Consider the following 18,174-nt stretch of genomic DNA (forward strand, 5'->3'; position numbering starts at 1 on the left):
CGAAAAGGCCGGTCCATTTGATATTGTGACACAGTATGATTCCATAGTGTAGAAGAGACGGACATTCAAATACAGAACTTCTCCTTGTGTTCAGTGAGAGTTTTCCTTTAACACTACTAGTGTCAGCGTTGGATTCAAGTATTTTCACATGAAGAGTAGAGTAGTAGAGTATATAGTAGAGTAGAATAAAGTATTAGAGTAGAATAAAGTACATGAGTAGAGTATTAGAGTAGAATAGAGTAGTAGAGTACAGTAGTAGAGTAGTGGTGTGGACTGGGACTAGATTGGGATCAGGACCAGACTGAAATAGAACTATGACAGGACCAATGGGAGGCAGCTTGGAGGTCACAAAGGCATCTGCATGCTTTCTAGCCAAAACAGTTTGTAAGATTTCGTGCATTTCTGACGTTTCTGTTCGTTTTGGACTTCGGTAAGAGTTTTTTCAGCTGTTCGGGCACACATTTTTTCTCGAGGCAAGCCGAAGTCGGTAGCCGAAGTCGGTAGCCGAAGTCGGTGATTGGTCAACAGTATGGATTCTTCAATAAAGTCTTTGTTGTCATTCAACGAGACGATTCATTTTCATGCACAAAATTGCGCAACTAAGATCTCATCGGCAAAAACATCAAAATTACTAACAGATTTCACAAGTTCTTGGATTAATTCTGACTATTTTGAGGAAGTGTATGCTGGCTACTGCGTCTCAAAATGGCAGTACTATTGCCGCTTTTAAGTGAGCATGCAAGCACACTCGTTCGGTTCTCGGCTAGGCGCCAGCTGAACTGAAGCATGTGGAAGCCTTTAAAGTATCCGCTACTGAATGCCTGACAATGCACATGGTGAATGTTTCATGTTTTTGAGGAGTATGTGAGAATTAGTGAGCGTTTGTGTGTATGCATTGTTTATGAGTGGAACACGTCCTTCGACGTCCATGGTATTTGTAGGTTTAGGTCACATATTGGTCTCTGTGTGTGTGCACATCGTTGTGTGTGCTCACACATCAACCTGTGTGTGTGTCTGTGTGTGTCACACAGAGGTCTCTGGCCCCGGTGCGTAGTAGACAAAGCCAGCCCCTGAGAGGCGGAGCATGTAGGGGCTGAGGGTGCAGAGGTCTGCCCCACCAGTGGGTCAATAGCAGTTTGTGGGAGAAGAACTCAGACCTGCGGAGTGTTAGGGGCTCCGGAACTCTGAGGTGAAGGTGGGAGGAGTCAGTGCTCTTCTGTTTGAAGGAGGGGCCAGAAGGGCGAGAGGACACGGAGATCAACTCTGCTACACTGCTCTGCAACAGCTTGTCAATGTCCTGGAGAGAGGGTAGGAGGGGATAGACAGAGGAAAAGAGAGGAAGTGGTAAGACCTACTGAAAATACCCTGGTCTGTTTCATGTTCAATTCACATTCAGGTGATCAGCATGCAATAAAAATGAAAGATTCACATACATGCTGTACCATTTTCCAACACCAGAGGTCATTTAGCGTTTGCAAAAGTACATTGATGTAGCCTGGGGATTTTATTCAATCAAATGTATTCAAAAATAATCCATGCCAATGTTTTCCTACGTATTTAACTTTATCTCCATGTTTGAGATACCAAATGTATTTATTTGCACAAAATGTATGTGTGGCATTGCCTCTGAAACCTGTGTTGCAACAGACAGCATGTGAGTGAACCAATAACAATACATAGAGCGCATCTACCTAAGAGCAGCTCTCCTCTCAGCAGGACAGAAGGAAAGCCAGAAAATGCCCCTGTATCCAAAGTGAGTTTACAATACAGTACCACCCCAAGCAAGTCACCCTGATCCTCCAGGCAAACAACCCCAAAGCACTCGAAGAGAATCATCACACGTAAACCACCCAGACGGCCCCATGCGTTGCATTCCATAGTTGTGATTTGTCCCAAATGGGCAAGCCTCTCAGCACAGTAAACCAGCTAGCAGTGAAGAGCCTCTAGCAGGAAATGAAATGTCCCCAATACCCTCCAAAAGGTCCCAGAGTTCAGGAAGGTACATGCCCAATAACAAAGCGTTAACAATCACCCACCAAGATGTCCCCCCCCCACCCATGGCATTTAGTTACCGTGGCAACCCTAGCCATCTTAGGGTACGTGGTCTAGGGGCTGGCTGAGAAGGTAGTTAGAGTTGTGTGACATCATGGAGTCATAAGTCCTGGCAGCTCGTACCCCTCCACCTCCTCTGTCCCCCTCACAGGTCCTAGCAGGGCAAAGCATGTCGCTCTCACTGCCTCCACCGCCACCAACAGGACTGGGGTCCAAGCCCGTAGCCGGGGACACACTCCCCTCACACACCCCATCAGCCCTCACCCTCTGTGGGCAAACAGTAAGGGTGAGGAGGGGTCAGGAAGGAGGAACCAGGAGGTTGTTCCGAATAGAAGACATGTGGTGAACCATTGCACTGTAACTAACATATAATGATAGCCCTTCAACATCCCAGCATACTGCTAGCAATAATCTGTCTGTTGTCACAGAGGATTACTCTAGCGTAGAAAACGTCACATACATATGCCACACATGCTAGCAAGTTAGCATTTGGATGGATTTGAACACATTGACGTACATTTTAAACATGAATATACAATACATACAGTGCTACATTTGAATAGCATCCATAGGGGAACATGATGAGAATGACATGCTGAATATGGTACTAGGTAAGATTGTAAGGCTAGCGAGATGCTAACAGAAGGCTAGTGATAGGTTAATAAGGTTATGAAATCAGTGAGTAGAGCTTGTTATCAGCTGTAGCATATTTAGCAGCATGAATGTCAGTATTGCCTGGCAATTTAGTACAATTGTTTGACATGGAAATGGGAGCCCTGGATGGGAACACTATTGTGATTGGGATTGATGTTGGAAAGTTGGGAGTTAACGTTGAAACTGTGATGTAACTCAATAACGGTGGAACACTGACGTGATATTGACGAAAGTGTTTAAAAAAGTCACCTCCTCCTCCGCAGCAGCCTCTCGGCCAATCAGAAACTCAATCTGCTGTCGGACTGAGAGAGCACAAAGATGGTGGATGGCTCCACGGTAAGGCACAGGCGATTGGACTGCCGTTGCCCAGGGTGACAGGGTCAGAGGGCAGAGGTTACAGGAGGAGGGAGACAGAGGGAGTTGTGGGGTGAGGAAAAAGATAGAAAGAGACAGCAGAGATAGAGAAGGGGGGCGGTTAGGAAGCAAAGCAGGGGCAGAGAGAGAAGAGAAAAGCAGGAAGAATTTAGTCAGATTTAGCTACAGGTCAGTTTTTCTGAATCCCAAATGTATCTGAAAGCATTGGATAGGTATAAGCAATGTGATATTTGCTTCACCTTGCCTTCTAATAGGCTTGGTGGAATCTTTGCCATATTTCTCAGACCTATGCAATTGTGACAGGAAGTAGTAATAACAGGCGGTGAAAGGTGGAGAAGGAGTATACATGTAAACACTATGGTAATATTTTATGTATCATTAAGGAAAATGTTGGGAAATGTTGGGAAAAAACATGATTGACATTTTATAAATCCAGATGCATGTCTAAATAAGGAATATAGTCAATACAATGTGTAAACATGCTTTAATGGATAAGAGGAAGAGGCCATATGGAAAAGCGCCCATGGTCTTTTGGAGTAAACAACATCTGGACGTTGAAAGATAAGGGTAGAGTGGCACTAAAAGATGTTAATCATTTATCTTAAGGGGAGTAGCTTTGTATGCTATGTAAACATGACTGTGCATTTGTGTGTATATAAAAGATCTCTAAGCCAAAGAGAGACAGCCGTTCCATGGAGTGGCTCTGCTTTGTTACGCAATAATAAAGTCTAGTTTCTGGATTCACAAGCTCCAGTCTCTTGAGAGATATTTTTGAGTTGATTATTTTTTTGTCAAATATTTCTACGACATTTGGTGAGCTTGCCAGGAGATGAAAACAGGGGCCAGAGACAGTGTACATCTGCAGTTATGAAACGGCTTGGACGGACCATACAAACAAAAGCGGCCGCTTTTAATAGGTAAGCCAAGTCTTACTTATATAGTATAACGTTTGTGTGGTTCGATCTGGGGCACGGCATCAGCTGCAGAAATACCAAGTAGGTCTCTCCAAATGTAAGAACCAAAAAATTAGAGACTGGGAGCTTTTGAATTTAAGAATACATGTCGATATCACTCTGTTGTTCGTCTGAACCGTCTGTTCAATTGAATTGATTCATTTGATTCATCCAGCTGATCGCTTTGTCTGGGTCATTTCGGCACAGGCGGTTGTCCATCTGGTTGAGCGATCAGACAATAACATGTTAAGTCCTACGAATACCGCTATAAACGTGTCGAGGAAGTGTATCGTTTATAGGCTGCTTAGGTAGGCGAAATCCTGTGCAATACTGCTTATTTTCTGTGTCGAGGAAGTGAATCAGAGAAGAAGGGAATAATTTACAGGTCGCTTAGGAAAGCGTAGTAAAAGTCCAGGTGTGTCGAGGAAGTGTATCACCTAGGGGGCTAAATAAATAGAAATCATGTGGATACCGCTTTGGAGAGCTAAAATTAGCGCTCCAGAGGGCTGAACGGGCAGGTGGCTAGCTAAATTTGGGACCTACGGTTACCGCTCTAATGAGGAATTCATTGTTAGAGGTCTGCTCGGGTAGGTGGGGCATTATCCTGTGTTGTAGTGATGCCAAAGTTAGGCAGGGTCGATCAGGTAAAAATGTTAGGTCATCCTGAGTAGGTGAACGGGTTAAACAGTCACTAAGGCTTCAAAATATAGAGAAAGTGTTAAATAGAGTAGGTCTGATCATGTGGATGAGTGGTTTGCTTGGGCTACTGTGAGTCATTAAATTGTCTGATTCATTTGGGCACAAGTGGCTGCTCATCTGTGTGAGTGAGAATAATAGGAAATTCTGCAAGTAATAGCCTTTCTGTAAGGAAAGGAAATATATTTGAGGTCGTTTGAAGCTTCTGTCTGATGGAGAAAGGGCGTGCCTAATCTCACATTTGGAAAGAGAACAATAAATGGTGCGTGGATATTCATTGACCAACTGAGTGTAGAAAATTCACGTTACCAGGAGGGGTAGAATAAATCCTGCTGGAGGAACAGGTCACGTGTACCGGTGTGATCATATGACGTCTATGCATTGTATTTTGATCAATCTTTTAGGGTATGTTTCTGACATTATATTTGGAAACTTTAGAGGTGATGTAGTATTATGATAAATTGACTACAGTAAAATAATAACTGGGATAGGGTTAACATTCCAAATTTGGGCCCTTTGATCGAATAAAATATTCCTGTAGGTTATACAAATAGTAATTAAGCGCGTTTGAGAACAACATTGTATAAATATGGAATGAGAGTGGTATAAATGGTGTAAATGAGTTGCACTCTGAAGTTTGAATGATGAGATATAGAGGTGTGTATGATAATTATATATACACGTTGGAATAATAAGCTTTTCTTGTAAATGATATCTTGGAGTTTCGTACAACAATGCCTGTCATAGAATTTTGTAAGACCAGCCTATACGATTCTGGGAGGATTCTATGACTGAGGGGAAGGATTTGGGTAATTTGTTGTTCGTTCCGCTGAGACTAGATTGTGATTAACTGATTTGTGGCAATAAATAATCATTAGAAACATGAATGGTTTGGTAGATATGAATATATTGGAATAGAATGAATTTTATGTGAGTGTAATTTAATACGAGGGATTGGATAAAATTATAGGTGTTGACTTGCCCAAACACGTAGACGTACGTGGAAATGGGAGAGAGTACATAGGGCATGTGGTAGAATTAAGCATTATAATAAACTATCTATTATTTCAGAAGCAGAGGTGATATAGTCAAGGAATTTTAGTATATTAGGGGAAAATATAATTCATTTGGTTAGGTCGTTAGATCTGGTTCAGAATCAATGAATGTGGGGTTTGACTCGTTGACTGTTAAGTTGTTTACGTTGAGCGTGTGAGATCTGTGTCCTTCAAAGCTATTTTCTGATAAAGTGTGGTATGTGCCAGATACTAAAACTACTGACCATTATCATTGGAATAAAGGAAGATTAACTTGTCATTTCAATAAAGCATAGATTCTGCATCGCTGATTAGAGTCTAGGTTTTCTAAGTATAGTTCAGCTATGGTTGTGGGTTGTTTAGATTGACGGAACAGTCAGGATAAGACTGGACGATTTAGCAGCCTGCGTCTTTTCAGACTGAAGGACTCACTTATTCAATGGGAAAGAAGGAGGAGTGTCTATAGTCTAATCAGAAAGGATAGTTACATACATTTGAATAGCGGACTGGCAATTGCGATAGAGTTATGGCCATAATTTGAATTGTTTAGGTAGACTGGAATGAAAGTAAGGTCTTTTAATAATATGAATATAAATATATTATTAGTTATTGTTGGGTTGTGAATAGACTTTACTAATGCCATGATCTAGTTCTCGGGTAAAAGAGAGTCGTACTTGCTTGACTGTATCGAGCTGAAAGAGATATTTGAAGCAAGTTTGAATAGCTGGATGGAAAACATTTATTTGACAAATTCTAATTGTTATTACGTTATTCTATAGTTTGCTAGACACCAGTAATGTATGCAAATAGTTGGTGAATTCTAGAATGATAATGTATTTTCGTTACGTGAACCAGGGGATGCAAGGAGCTTTGGCTATTATGCTGAAGGAATAGCACCAATTTATAGTGGGTTCTAGATTTGTTGAATAAACAAACTTATACTTTAAACTAAAGTAATGCAATAGGCTACAATTATAACATTATCAGAAAAAGGCACTATACGCTCATCTGTGGTCCTCTGTAGCTCAGTTGGTAGAGCACGGTGCTTGCAAAGCCAGGGTTGCGTGTTCGATTCCCAAGGGGGGCTAGTATAAAAATGTATGAGCTCACTAATTGTGGGTCGCTCGGGATAAGAGCATCAGCTAAATGACTAACATATACAAATGTTAATGGGTATGGAGAGAAGAGTACGTGGTAGTAATTTTTAGTCATTGAATAAGGTTTTGCTAGATTAATCGAGTGACAATGGTGGAATATGTCTATAAATAAATTGGATCGTGATAAATGGATGATTTCAATATATGATGGTAAACTACAGCAAGTGTTTGGTGTTACTTGTAGCTTACTTAGAAAGGATAGTTAATTCATTCTGATAATGGTGGAGTGATGGTTTAATTGCGTGGCTATGATTTTAGTTGATTACAAGAGAAATAGGATATAGTTTACGACGCATGGAGAAGTGAATGTCTTATATGGTAACAGATAAACTGAACCAAACATGACGTTACTACGGCAATTTAGGATGGTTAATGTTGTTAAGTTAGTTTTTAAACCCTATGATAGAGGTAAATACAGAACGCTGTTTGAAAGTGTGTTTTATTAGTAGGCCTGCTAGTAAAAATTGAAGAATTTCCATTTTTGTCTGCGGGTGTTAACCATTGGGGCTTGCTGAAACGTGAGAGCGCTATAAGGGACATTATGGGTTACGTTAGGTAGCTTAGTGGGTAAGAGCGTTGTGCCAGTAACCGAAAGGTCGCTGGTTCTAATCCCCGAGCCGACTAGGTGAAAAATCTGTCGATGTGCCCCTGAGCAAGGCACTTAACCCTAATTGCTCCTGTAAGTCGCTCTGGATAAGAGCGTCTGCTAAATGACTAAAATGTAAATGTAAAAAATGTGTACAAGGATCGCGTTTTTGTAGGAAGTCGTAGGAGGTTGAATATTATCAGCAGGAAATTGCTAGCTAGTTAGCGGTGAGAGCTAGTGCGGTTTTCGTTGGGTGACGTCACTTGCTCTATGAACTGGAAGTAGTTGCTTTGCAGGGGCCGTGGCTTTTGTGGAGCGACGGGTAACGGTGCTTCGATGGTGAATGTTGTCGATGTGTGCAGAGGGTCCCTGGTTCGAATCCAGTAAGGGACAGAAAGCAAATCTTTTACATTGATGCTATTGACGTGAATTACTGGTTTCATTGATAACATTATAGGAAAGATGTTGTCCTACCAATCCATGTCGGATAGGATAACATAGTAATTAAAATTGCATATCGGTGAATTGGATGTTTTATTGGTTTTTACTATAAATGTAAAATAATTTGTAATCTGTTGAGGTACCGTTATGAGGAAAATTAGCGGTAGAGTATGATAGATATTGTAGAGGGTTTAAAAAAAAAAAGTAAGTTAATTGGGTGATGAGACAGGTTGACTTGATGTTGAATGGGATTGTTTAATATAAGTAATTATTTATATTTAGGAGAATGAGAATATGTTATTAGGTAGTATTGCTTTGTGGAGACGATTTACTAATGAAGAACATGTCTCGATAGTTGAATAAGGAACGATATTTGATAATTGATCATTTTATTATGACATTATATAGTTTGGTTAAACAGCGGTGAGTTATGACGATGGTTCATTACTTCAGATAACGATAATTTGTTTATAGTACGTTGAACGATGGGAGTAGTTCTGAGGAGTGAGATTGATACGAATGATTGTTGATGAGATAGGACTGGGGATATATGTATGATGTTTTGTGTGTAATTACTATCTTTGGATTGTTGATTATATGTTAACGACATGTATACTTTCTCTTCCAGGAACATGGGGATTTCTTTATATCTCATTGGGATGTTAAAAAAGTCTGTAGGCTAGGGTGGAACTAGTTAGTAAAATTAAGTAGTTTTATTTTTAGGTTGTCATAGGGAGCTACCAAAATAAATAAGGCCTGGCCATTTTTTGTTTGTTTATTGTTTTACTATATGGTGTTCGAATAACCACAAACAAACAACTTAGTATGAAATGTTATTCTGTATAGGATTTTTATTTCTATTTTGGGTTTTTTGACGGGATGGAAGTGAAATATCTTAAAGGGGCATAAACATGTAATTTGGGTTTTATTTACTGAGGGATAAGTAAATATGTGTGATTTATTTTGAAAAGAGCTGTACTAAGGACTTACTGTACACTTGGGATACAACATTTATGAAATGTCTTGATGGTTATTAATGAGTAGTATACTATTGGATGAAACAATTCATTGAATGATTTCAATGACCTCTGAAATCTGTCCTGGCTTTATAGTGTGACCTGATCACCCGCACTGTAAATTCTAGAGGCATGCTGAATTAGGGCGTTAGATATAATAAGGATAATTGTGAAGAAGTTTCTAATTTGGAAAAAATCCTATATATATATATAAATTAGTCCAAACAGGACAAGGATGAAGTGAGAGAGTTAGTCCTGAAGGAGAGGTATTCCTTGAATAGTGTTATGGGATACAGTTAAGTAAAGATATGCTCAAGGGTTGTCATTTTAAGGTTAGTTATTATTTTCGGTTTGATAGGCAATATTGTTGTTGTTTTGTTTTTTGAACACATTAATCACGATGTGATGCATGTGTCCAAGGGGGGAAGTTGGGCTTACAGAGGTTTTAATGTTTTATAATGGTTTTGTGGGGAAATATGCAAGGTGTATTAAGGATATGAGCAGTAGTAATAATGTGTTATGGGTTAGGTTAAATCTTTTTTGTTTTTGTGATAGGAGGCATGGTGTAGAGGTGGTCTGTCTATGAAATAAGTGGACTACAACAAGCTGGAAGCAGGTGTGCTTCATAATCTCAAGGCTTCTCTTGACGGATGAGAGGACATGAGTAGCATACTGTGTCTCACTTAACCTAACAATGCTCTTATGATTTTATTTTCATGGGTGAAGATAACTCTGCCCAACTAAGTAGGAGAGTCTGAGCATTCTCTGCGCCCTGGAGACTATGTGATGGCAAAAGACTACAGAAGAAAGAGCTGAAAAGACCCTATGTGGAGGGGCCTGTACCAGGTGTTGTTGGCTACCTTAATGATGGTAAAAGTGGTGGAGACAGATACTTAGATCCATGTTTCCCACTATAGGAGTGTTCCAACCTCAGCCATTGGGTAGCATTGTTGTCTTTTGTGTGTGTCTGTGTTTGTGTCTTTGCAGCAGTAACTCTGAGCTTCCCTATGGGTAGGCTGATTGAAGGACACTCTTCGCAGACCGATGTCGATAGATTGAGAGGGACTCTGGCTGATCCGGAGACCCTAGTGATGGAAGAAGGTTAACAGCTAAAGTGATCATACATCGTCGTCCAGGTTACACCAACAGCGGTACGGATATAGGGGAGCGTGATCGGGTATCATCTAAACCATTGTACCAGAGTGAGGGAACTGATGACTAAGAGACCACCGAGACTTTCAAGACCTCCAAGACGCACCAGAAATCCTCATCATTGATTTCTCTGTACTTGACTAGTTCCCTGAAAATAAGGGGAATGGGGTACTGATAATAGTAGAGCAGAAGAACAAGACATAGAAGGGATATAGACAGGATTAGAATGTATATTCTTGCACAGGCAGGAACCATAACTAAAATGCAGGAAGGGATCACTATTAAAATACAAGGGTTAAAATATTTTTGGTGTGTGAGGAACCAGCACAAAGAGTATGGGGAAGTCACATGGGGTAGTGTGACCTTAAGATAATGAAAGAAAGAGACCGGTGAATCATAGACATAAGGAGAACAGTCCAAGACTTAGATAAACAATTTGATGTAGTATTTAGTGTTAGATTTCCAGGGGGAAGTGTTATTGGAGTAGTTATTCCTTGGGAAAGTGCACTGAACCCTGTACATGTTAGAGCCATACCAAATACAGAAGAAAGGGAATTGAAGGAGCCGTTAAACAATGATTGGTATAGATGAGTACAATATATTGCATTAAAATTAAATAAAAGAAAATAGTCTAATATGCACCACATCTCCGTTTTAAATAGTTAACAGTAGTTCAACATCTTTACAGTTACTAGGACTGTCTGCTAGGATTCAATCATAACTTTTGTAATATTTAGAACTATAAACAATTTTATGATCAACCAGGATGAGGAGAGAAGTGTAAGCAATTGTTAGAATAGGAACAAGGAAAAGGGAAACACCAGAGTAATGTCAAATAGATTATGAGCAAAAATATAGGAATGTTAAAGTAAAACAATTGGGTTATATAGTTTGGGAGAATTCAAGGGAGAATGTGAAAATAGTGGGTGTTTAAACAGATAGCCTTTGGAATACAGGGACCCCTCAAAGAAAAATCTATCAGGCATTAGATAGAAATGGGTATTAAGAATGAGTGATGAAACATAATGATTTGTCATGTAGACAATGTTAATAGGGATGTTTTGGATTGGAAATTAACTCAACTAAACTGTTATGATCTGTCCTTTCCTGAGGTTACTACAGATGGTGTCGTAATGCATAGCAGAGATAATTCGGTCCAGAGCGGTGTAAAACCTCAATAAAAACCAAAAACCCTCTACCCGGCTGAAGAGGAACAACAAAGGCGGTGAAGAAGTTCCTGTCCGACACCACCTCTGCCAGGAGAACTGAATCCAGCATCAAATCAAAGCGATCAATTGCCTTCTCTTTTGTGCCTTTTCTCTCAAGAATGTGACAGGAGTCCATGTGGAGTGAGCAGGAGGAGAGAGGTCTATGCAAATGCAACGTTCTTCCTAGTTTGGGTATACTGGTTTGCAAATGGACAAAACAGAATGATGGTGGAGTTGGGGCGGTTCAGGTGTGACATTGGAATTGGGACATTGCCATGGGTAATCCAAGATGAACTATGAAGCTATCTGAAGAACATAATGAAGACGCCAGAAGATTGAGTGCCGGTAGAGGAAGGGACTGTTAGTTGAGGTAGTATGTTGATTAAGGAGGTATTATACACTACTACATTTATAGTAATTTGGACTAGGAATGCATTGAGATACTGATCTGTTGTAATTCTCGTTATGAGGAAGTTAATGCTAGAATTATTATAATATAAATATACATTCTGCCAGTGTCAATATGTGCCAAGGTGAGAGTTTTAACTTTGAATGATGGAACAAAGGTGACTAACTAAGAATTGTCATTCCAAAGTTGTTTTGGGTTATTAATTTGATTATGATTATAAATTATAAGTGGACTGATTGATCTGAATAACTTATTAATATTAATGCTTAGTGATGTTGACATTGCAATTAATGGATTAGATATTGATATGGATTATTTTGATTGTTATAATACTTGTGATATGGGTGAAAAAGGTTATGTAAGCTAAAGATATTTACACCATTCTTAACATGTCCTAGATATTATTGTTAAGACAAGTTGCATATGTTGATGTGATAGGATACTAACATATATGGGAAATGCTATAACTAAACAAAAAGTGGGGAGCAATGTTTATAAAGAAATACACCCAGTTCAGGGAGCTCCAGGACCGTAGGTAAATGAATATGGGACATTTTGGGAATCCTGAATGTTTGTATGAAGTTGTTCCTGGGGGTGGATGGGCCTGCCATGGTTACAAAGCCTAATAGAAAAACTTGGAGGTTAATTTAGAGGAAAACCTTCCAAACTTGTATCCAATACCTGACTGGGCTCTGGGTCCTCATCGGGATGGGTCAAGTAATGAGGAAGATATATTGGTTTAAATATATGCGTGTAAAATGAAACCACAAATGGCAAGGCTAAGAATAAGTAAATGCGCATGCTTACATTCATTCTAAAATTAATTTTTGTATTATTTGGGACATTGTTGGAATGTCCCAAAGGGGGGATTATATGGTAATATTTTATGTATCATTAAGGAAAATGTTGGGAAATGTCAAAGATAAAATATAGTAAACATGATTGACATTTTATAAATCCAGATGCATGTCTAAATAAGGAATATAGTCAATACAATGTGTAAACATGCTTTAATGGATAAGAGGAAGAGGCCATATGGAAAAGCGCCCATGGTCTTTTGGAGTAAACAACATGTGACATCTGGACGTTGAAAGATAAGGGTAGAGTGGCACTAAAATATGTTAATCATTTATCTTAAGGGGAGTAGCTTTGTATGCTATGTAAACATGACTGTGCATTTGTGTGGTAGAGCATGGCGTTTCCAACGCCAGGGTTGTGGGTTCGATAAAATAATGTATGCGCTAACTGTAAGTCGCTCTGGATAAGAGCGTCTGCTAAATGACTAAAATGTAAGTGTAAATGTAAATGTGTGTGTATATAAAAGATCTCTAAGCCAAAGAGAGACAGCCGTTCCATGGACAGCTGATGAAACTGCGGGTTTGCACAACCGAAGAATTTCTGCACAAATATCAGAAAGGGAAGCTCATCTCGTTGTCCTCACCAGGGTCTTGACCTGACTGCGGTTCGGCGTCGTAACCGACTTCAGTGGGCAAATGCTCACCTTCGATGGCCACTGGCACACTGGAGAAGTGTGCTCCTCACGGATTAATCCTGGTTTCAACTGTACCGGGAAGATGGCAGACAGCATGTATGGCTTCATGTGGGCGAGCGGTTTGCTGATGTCAACGTTGTGAACAGAGTGCCCCATGGTGGCGGTGGGGTTATGGTATGGGCAGGCATAAGCTACGGACAACGAACACAATTGTATTTTATCGATGGCAATTTGAATGCACAGAGATACCGTGACGAGATCCTGAGGCCCATTGTCGTGCCATTCATCTGCCGTCATCACCTCATGTTTCCGCAAGATAATGCGCGGCCCCATGTCGCAAGGATCTGTACACAATTCCTGGAAGATTAAAATGTCCCAGTTCTTCCATGGCCTGCATACTCACCAGACATGTCACCCATTGAGGATGCTCTGGATCGACATGTACGACAGCGTGTTCTAATTCCCGCCAATATCCAGCAACTTCGCACAGAGGAGTGGGACAACATTCCACAGGCCACAATAAAACAGCCTGATCAACTCTATGCGAAGGAGATGTGTTGCGCTGAAGGAGCCAAATAGTGGTCACACCAGATACTGACTGGTTTTCTGATCCACTTCCCTACCTTTTTTTAAGGTATCTATGACCAACAGATGCATATCTGTATTTCCAGTCACGTGAAATCCATAGATTAGAGCCAAATGAATTCATTTCAATTAACTGATTTCCTTATATGAACTGTAACTCAGTAAAATCTTTGAAATTGTTGCATGTTGCATTTATATTTTTGCTCAGTGTATTAGGGGTTTTAGTACAATGAGTTGTCTGGCATATCAGAGGCAGCTATACCTGGATACTTTTGGTCTTATTTATATGTGATTTTACAGGTAGGCCTACAGTACTTATCTACTGTACATATTGTGGCTGCAGACGAATAACCCTTTAATTCACTGGTGCGCTCATATTTCCTGAGCTGTGGTCAAGTTGCGGTCCTTCCTACCTGTGCGCGTTCGGTGGCGGTGGGCCACAGGGTTCTGCAGAGGACCTTCTTGACCACGTCAGGCAGCAGGCTGATTGTGATGAGAAGGATGATGCCAAGCCAGGCCGGACCGCTGGACAACATCTGCATGAACACGTAGTACATCCTCTGGTAGTTCATGAAGGGCCTGATGAGAGGGAGAGATGACATCCAGTTATTATATATCTATGTTTAAGTGATACTAATAATGTACAGCGTAAGAATCAGTTAGTTGTAAGAATGAGAGGCGTACCAGATGATGCCTCCCCAGAGCAGTGAGAAGATGACATAGAAAAGCAGGGAGCCCCAGATGACAAAGTGATTGATCCAGGTCCAGTGGTGTGTGTCCAAGGCAAGCTGCAACACACAGGATACACACACACACAATCAGTCCATCAATCAATCGCCATACCTGCAGGGCATACAGCTCTAATGACTGATGAGCAAGTCTACTCGATCAAATATCTCACACACAGGCTACACACACATGCAAAGGGATTATGCAATCCACTATTATCAGATTCACTCAGTTTCTCTCTTTCACAAACACTCACATACACACACACACCCACACACTAACCCACCTTGAGCGTGACAGTGAACACCAGCACAGTGAAGACGAGAGTCCCGAAGGTCCAGTTTCCAAACATCTAGAGGAGAATAGAGAGGAGGAACAGTCCATCTCATCATGCACACACTGCATTTCATCCATTCTTTATCTATACACATAATCCCATTGAGATAAAGATCAGTTTTCCAGGGAGACATCTGTTGAAACCATCGACTTCTTTAAAACCATTCACACCTATATGAGCACAGAGCACCAACTATAATGACTGTATTACAACCCTAAACTCTGTAACGTTTGTGACGTCACGAGAGGCTACACAGCTTTCAGCGGGATTGCTCAAGTAGTGCAAGGAGACAAGGTTCAAACAACACAAGGATTTTATTATAGGTCTTGGGAAATTAACGAAAATATAACAAAATTCTGTTCTCTTGTGGCTTTTTAAGGGTTAACAGTTCAGGGATGTCTCTTCCACATCCAAAATCATAATTCTCACTCGCTCAGATAACTTTTCCCCAGCCTTACTGTAGTCCACGTTGCAGCTAGTGGCCAACCCAGCAAAAAGTCCTTCCAAATGTCTCTCACGTATTTCCACAGGTGCATATATCCAAAGGTGAGTATTTCCCAAAGGTAAGTATCTCCAAATCCTTATATTCCTCATGGAAGTGGACGTGCAGCACTCTTGTCCTCCAGAGAGCCCAGGTTGGAGACTGTGTCTCTTCCCTTTCCCAAACCTTCAGCTCATCAGCTCCTCATTTGTTTCAGCTGCGTGGGAAGATTGGCCATAGAGGGGTGGAGTTCCCGACCATAGCAGCAGATGGAGCCATAGCTGTCTGGGTTTGCAGCCACCTCAGGGGGATGTAACGTCCCTCCAGGACACAGCCTCTCGTGACATCACACGTTTGATCCTAAAACAAGCAATTTCCATTTCACCTGCATTTTAGTGCTGGGAATTGCAAGGGACCTCATGATACGACATTATGCCGATACGATATGTATTGCGATTCTCACGATTCTATAAAGTATTCACCCCACTTGGATTTCTTCACATTTTATTGTTACAAAGTGGAATTAAAATCAATTTAATTGTAATCTTTGTCAATGATCTGCACAGTATACTCTATAATGTCAAAGTGGAAGAAAAATTCCATCATTTAAAAAAAATACAACTAATATGTATTGAATAGATAAGTATTTCACCCCTCTGAGTCAATACTGGTTAGAAACACCTTTATCAGTGTTTACAGCTGTGAGTCTTTCTGGGTAAGTCTCTAAGAGATTTGCACACCTGGATTGTACAATATTTGGCTATTCTTTTCAAAATTCTTCCAGTCGGTCGTTAATCATTGCTAGACTGCCATTTTCAAGTCTTGCCATAGATTCTGAAGCCGATTTAAGTAAAAACTGTAACTCAGTCTCCTTGGTAAGCAACTCCAGTGTATATTTGGCCTTGTGTTGTAGGTTATTGTCCTGCTGAAAGGTGAATTCCTCTCCCATTGTTTGGTGGAAAGCAGACTGAACCAGTTTTTCCTGTGCTTAGCTCCATTCTGTTGAATTTTATCCTGAAAAACTCCCGTCCTTGCCGATGACAAGCATACCCATAACATGATGCAGCCACCACCAGGGTCGGAAGGTAGCCTAGTGGTTAAGAGCGTTGGGCCATTAACCGAGCCGGCAAGGTGGAAATATATGCTGTTCTGCCCTTGAGCAAGGCAATTAACCCCCAACAACTGCTCCCCGGGCGCCGATGACGTGGACGTCAATTAAGGCAGCCCCCCGCACCGCTCTGATTCAGAGGGGTTGGGTTAAATGCGGAAGACACGTTTCAGTTGAATGCATTCAGTTGTACAACTGACTAGGTATCCCCTTTCCCCATGCTTGAAAATGTGGAGAGTGATACTCAGAGATATGTTGGAATTGCCCCAAACATAACGCTTGGTATCCAGGACAAAAAGTTAATTTATTTTTCAGTTTTACTTTACTGCATATTGCAAACAGGATTCATGTTTTGGAATATTTGTATTCTGTACAGGCTTCCTTATTTTCACTCTGTCATTTAGGTTAGGATTGTGGAGTAACTACACTGTTGTTGATCCATCCTCAGTTCTCTCCTATCACAGCCATTAAACTCTGGAACTGTTTTAAATTAACCATTGGCCTCATAATGAAAACCCTGTGCGGTTTCCGTTCTCTCCGGCAACTCAGTTAGGAAGGACTCCTGTATCTTTGCAGTGACTGGGTGTATTGATACACCATCCAAAGTGTAATTAATAGATTCACCATGCTCAAAGGGATATTCTGTGTCTGCTTTTTTTATTTTAATACAGCTACCAAATCGGTGCTCTTCTTAACGAGGCAGTAAAAAAATATTTTAAGCCCTATTATTGCACACAGAGATAGCCAATGCAATTTATTATGTGATTTGTTAAGCACATTTTTACTCCTGAACTTATTTAGGCTTGCCATCAAAGGTGGTGAATACTTATGCAACTAAAACATTTGTTATTTTTTTATTAATTTGACATTATGGAGTATTTTGTGTAGATCAGTGACAAAACATCACAATTAAATCCATTTCATTCCCACTTTGTAACACAACAAAATGTGAAAAAATCCAAGGGGGGTGAATACTTATGATAGGCACTGCATGTATTGCGATTTGATACTGCAATATTATTGCGATTTGATGTTCCAAACGTATTGCTTTGTATATGTCTGCTGCAGAGAGACGAGAAAGCATGAGAACATTTGTTTTGATCAGTTATGGGAATAAAAGTGCTGAAAACATGTTGGCTCACTATTTTTTTTAAAGATGGAGAACAAGCTATAGGATGAAAAATACAGGAGTTGACACAGGTACAGCCAACTATTGCTAGCTAACGCTACCTAGCAAAAAAAATTATATACTGTATAATTACTATCTTAGAAGATATTATATATCGATACATTGACTCAAGTATATATATATATATATATATATATATATATATATATATATATATATATATATATATATATATATATATATATATATATACACACACACACACATACACACTGTATATATTCTTTAACTTGTCTCCTCCCCTTCATCTAGACTGACTGAAGTGGATTTAACAGGTGACATCAATAAGGGATCATAGCTTTCACCTGGAAAGAGAAGGTGTTCCTAATGTTTTGTAAACTCAGTTTATATACAGTATTTTACTGTTATTTGTATGGCATCCTATTTACGTACAGTGCCTTCAGAAGGTGTTCAGACCCCTTGACTTTTTCCACATTGTTACGTTACAGCCGTATTCTAAAATTTATTAAATCGTTTTTTTCCCCTCAATCTACACAAAATAGCCCATAATGACAAAGCA

General features: G+C 40.1%; 1 protein-coding gene across 3 annotated transcripts in view; it reads right to left on the minus strand.

Moving 5' to 3' along the window:
• Nucleotides 1-492: 492 nt before the first annotated feature.
• Nucleotides 493-18,174, minus strand: part of LOC121553997 (phospholipid-transporting ATPase IH) — a 65,544-nt gene continuing 47,862 nt past the window's right edge. For 2 of the 3 annotated variants that reach the window (XM_041867432.2, XM_041867423.2), the window contains 5 exons: nucleotides 14,826-14,891; nucleotides 14,495-14,598; nucleotides 14,224-14,389; nucleotides 2,073-2,319; nucleotides 493-1,297 (listed from right to left, as the gene is read on the minus strand). In XM_041867432.2, the coding sequence (XP_041723366.1) occupies nucleotides 2,092-2,319; nucleotides 14,224-14,389; nucleotides 14,495-14,598; nucleotides 14,826-14,891 (564 nt within the window). In that variant the 3' untranslated portion in view covers nucleotides 493-1,297; nucleotides 2,073-2,091. Of the gene's footprint in view, nucleotides 1,298-2,072; nucleotides 2,320-2,955; nucleotides 3,063-14,223; nucleotides 14,390-14,494; nucleotides 14,599-14,825; nucleotides 14,892-18,174 lie in introns of those variants that run through there. The other variant, XM_041867440.2, reaches the window with a different exon arrangement.

This window comes from Coregonus clupeaformis, chromosome 23, assembly GCF_020615455.1.
Source record: "Coregonus clupeaformis isolate EN_2021a chromosome 23, ASM2061545v1, whole genome shotgun sequence".
Taxonomy (NCBI): Eukaryota; Metazoa; Chordata; class Actinopteri; order Salmoniformes; family Salmonidae; genus Coregonus; species Coregonus clupeaformis.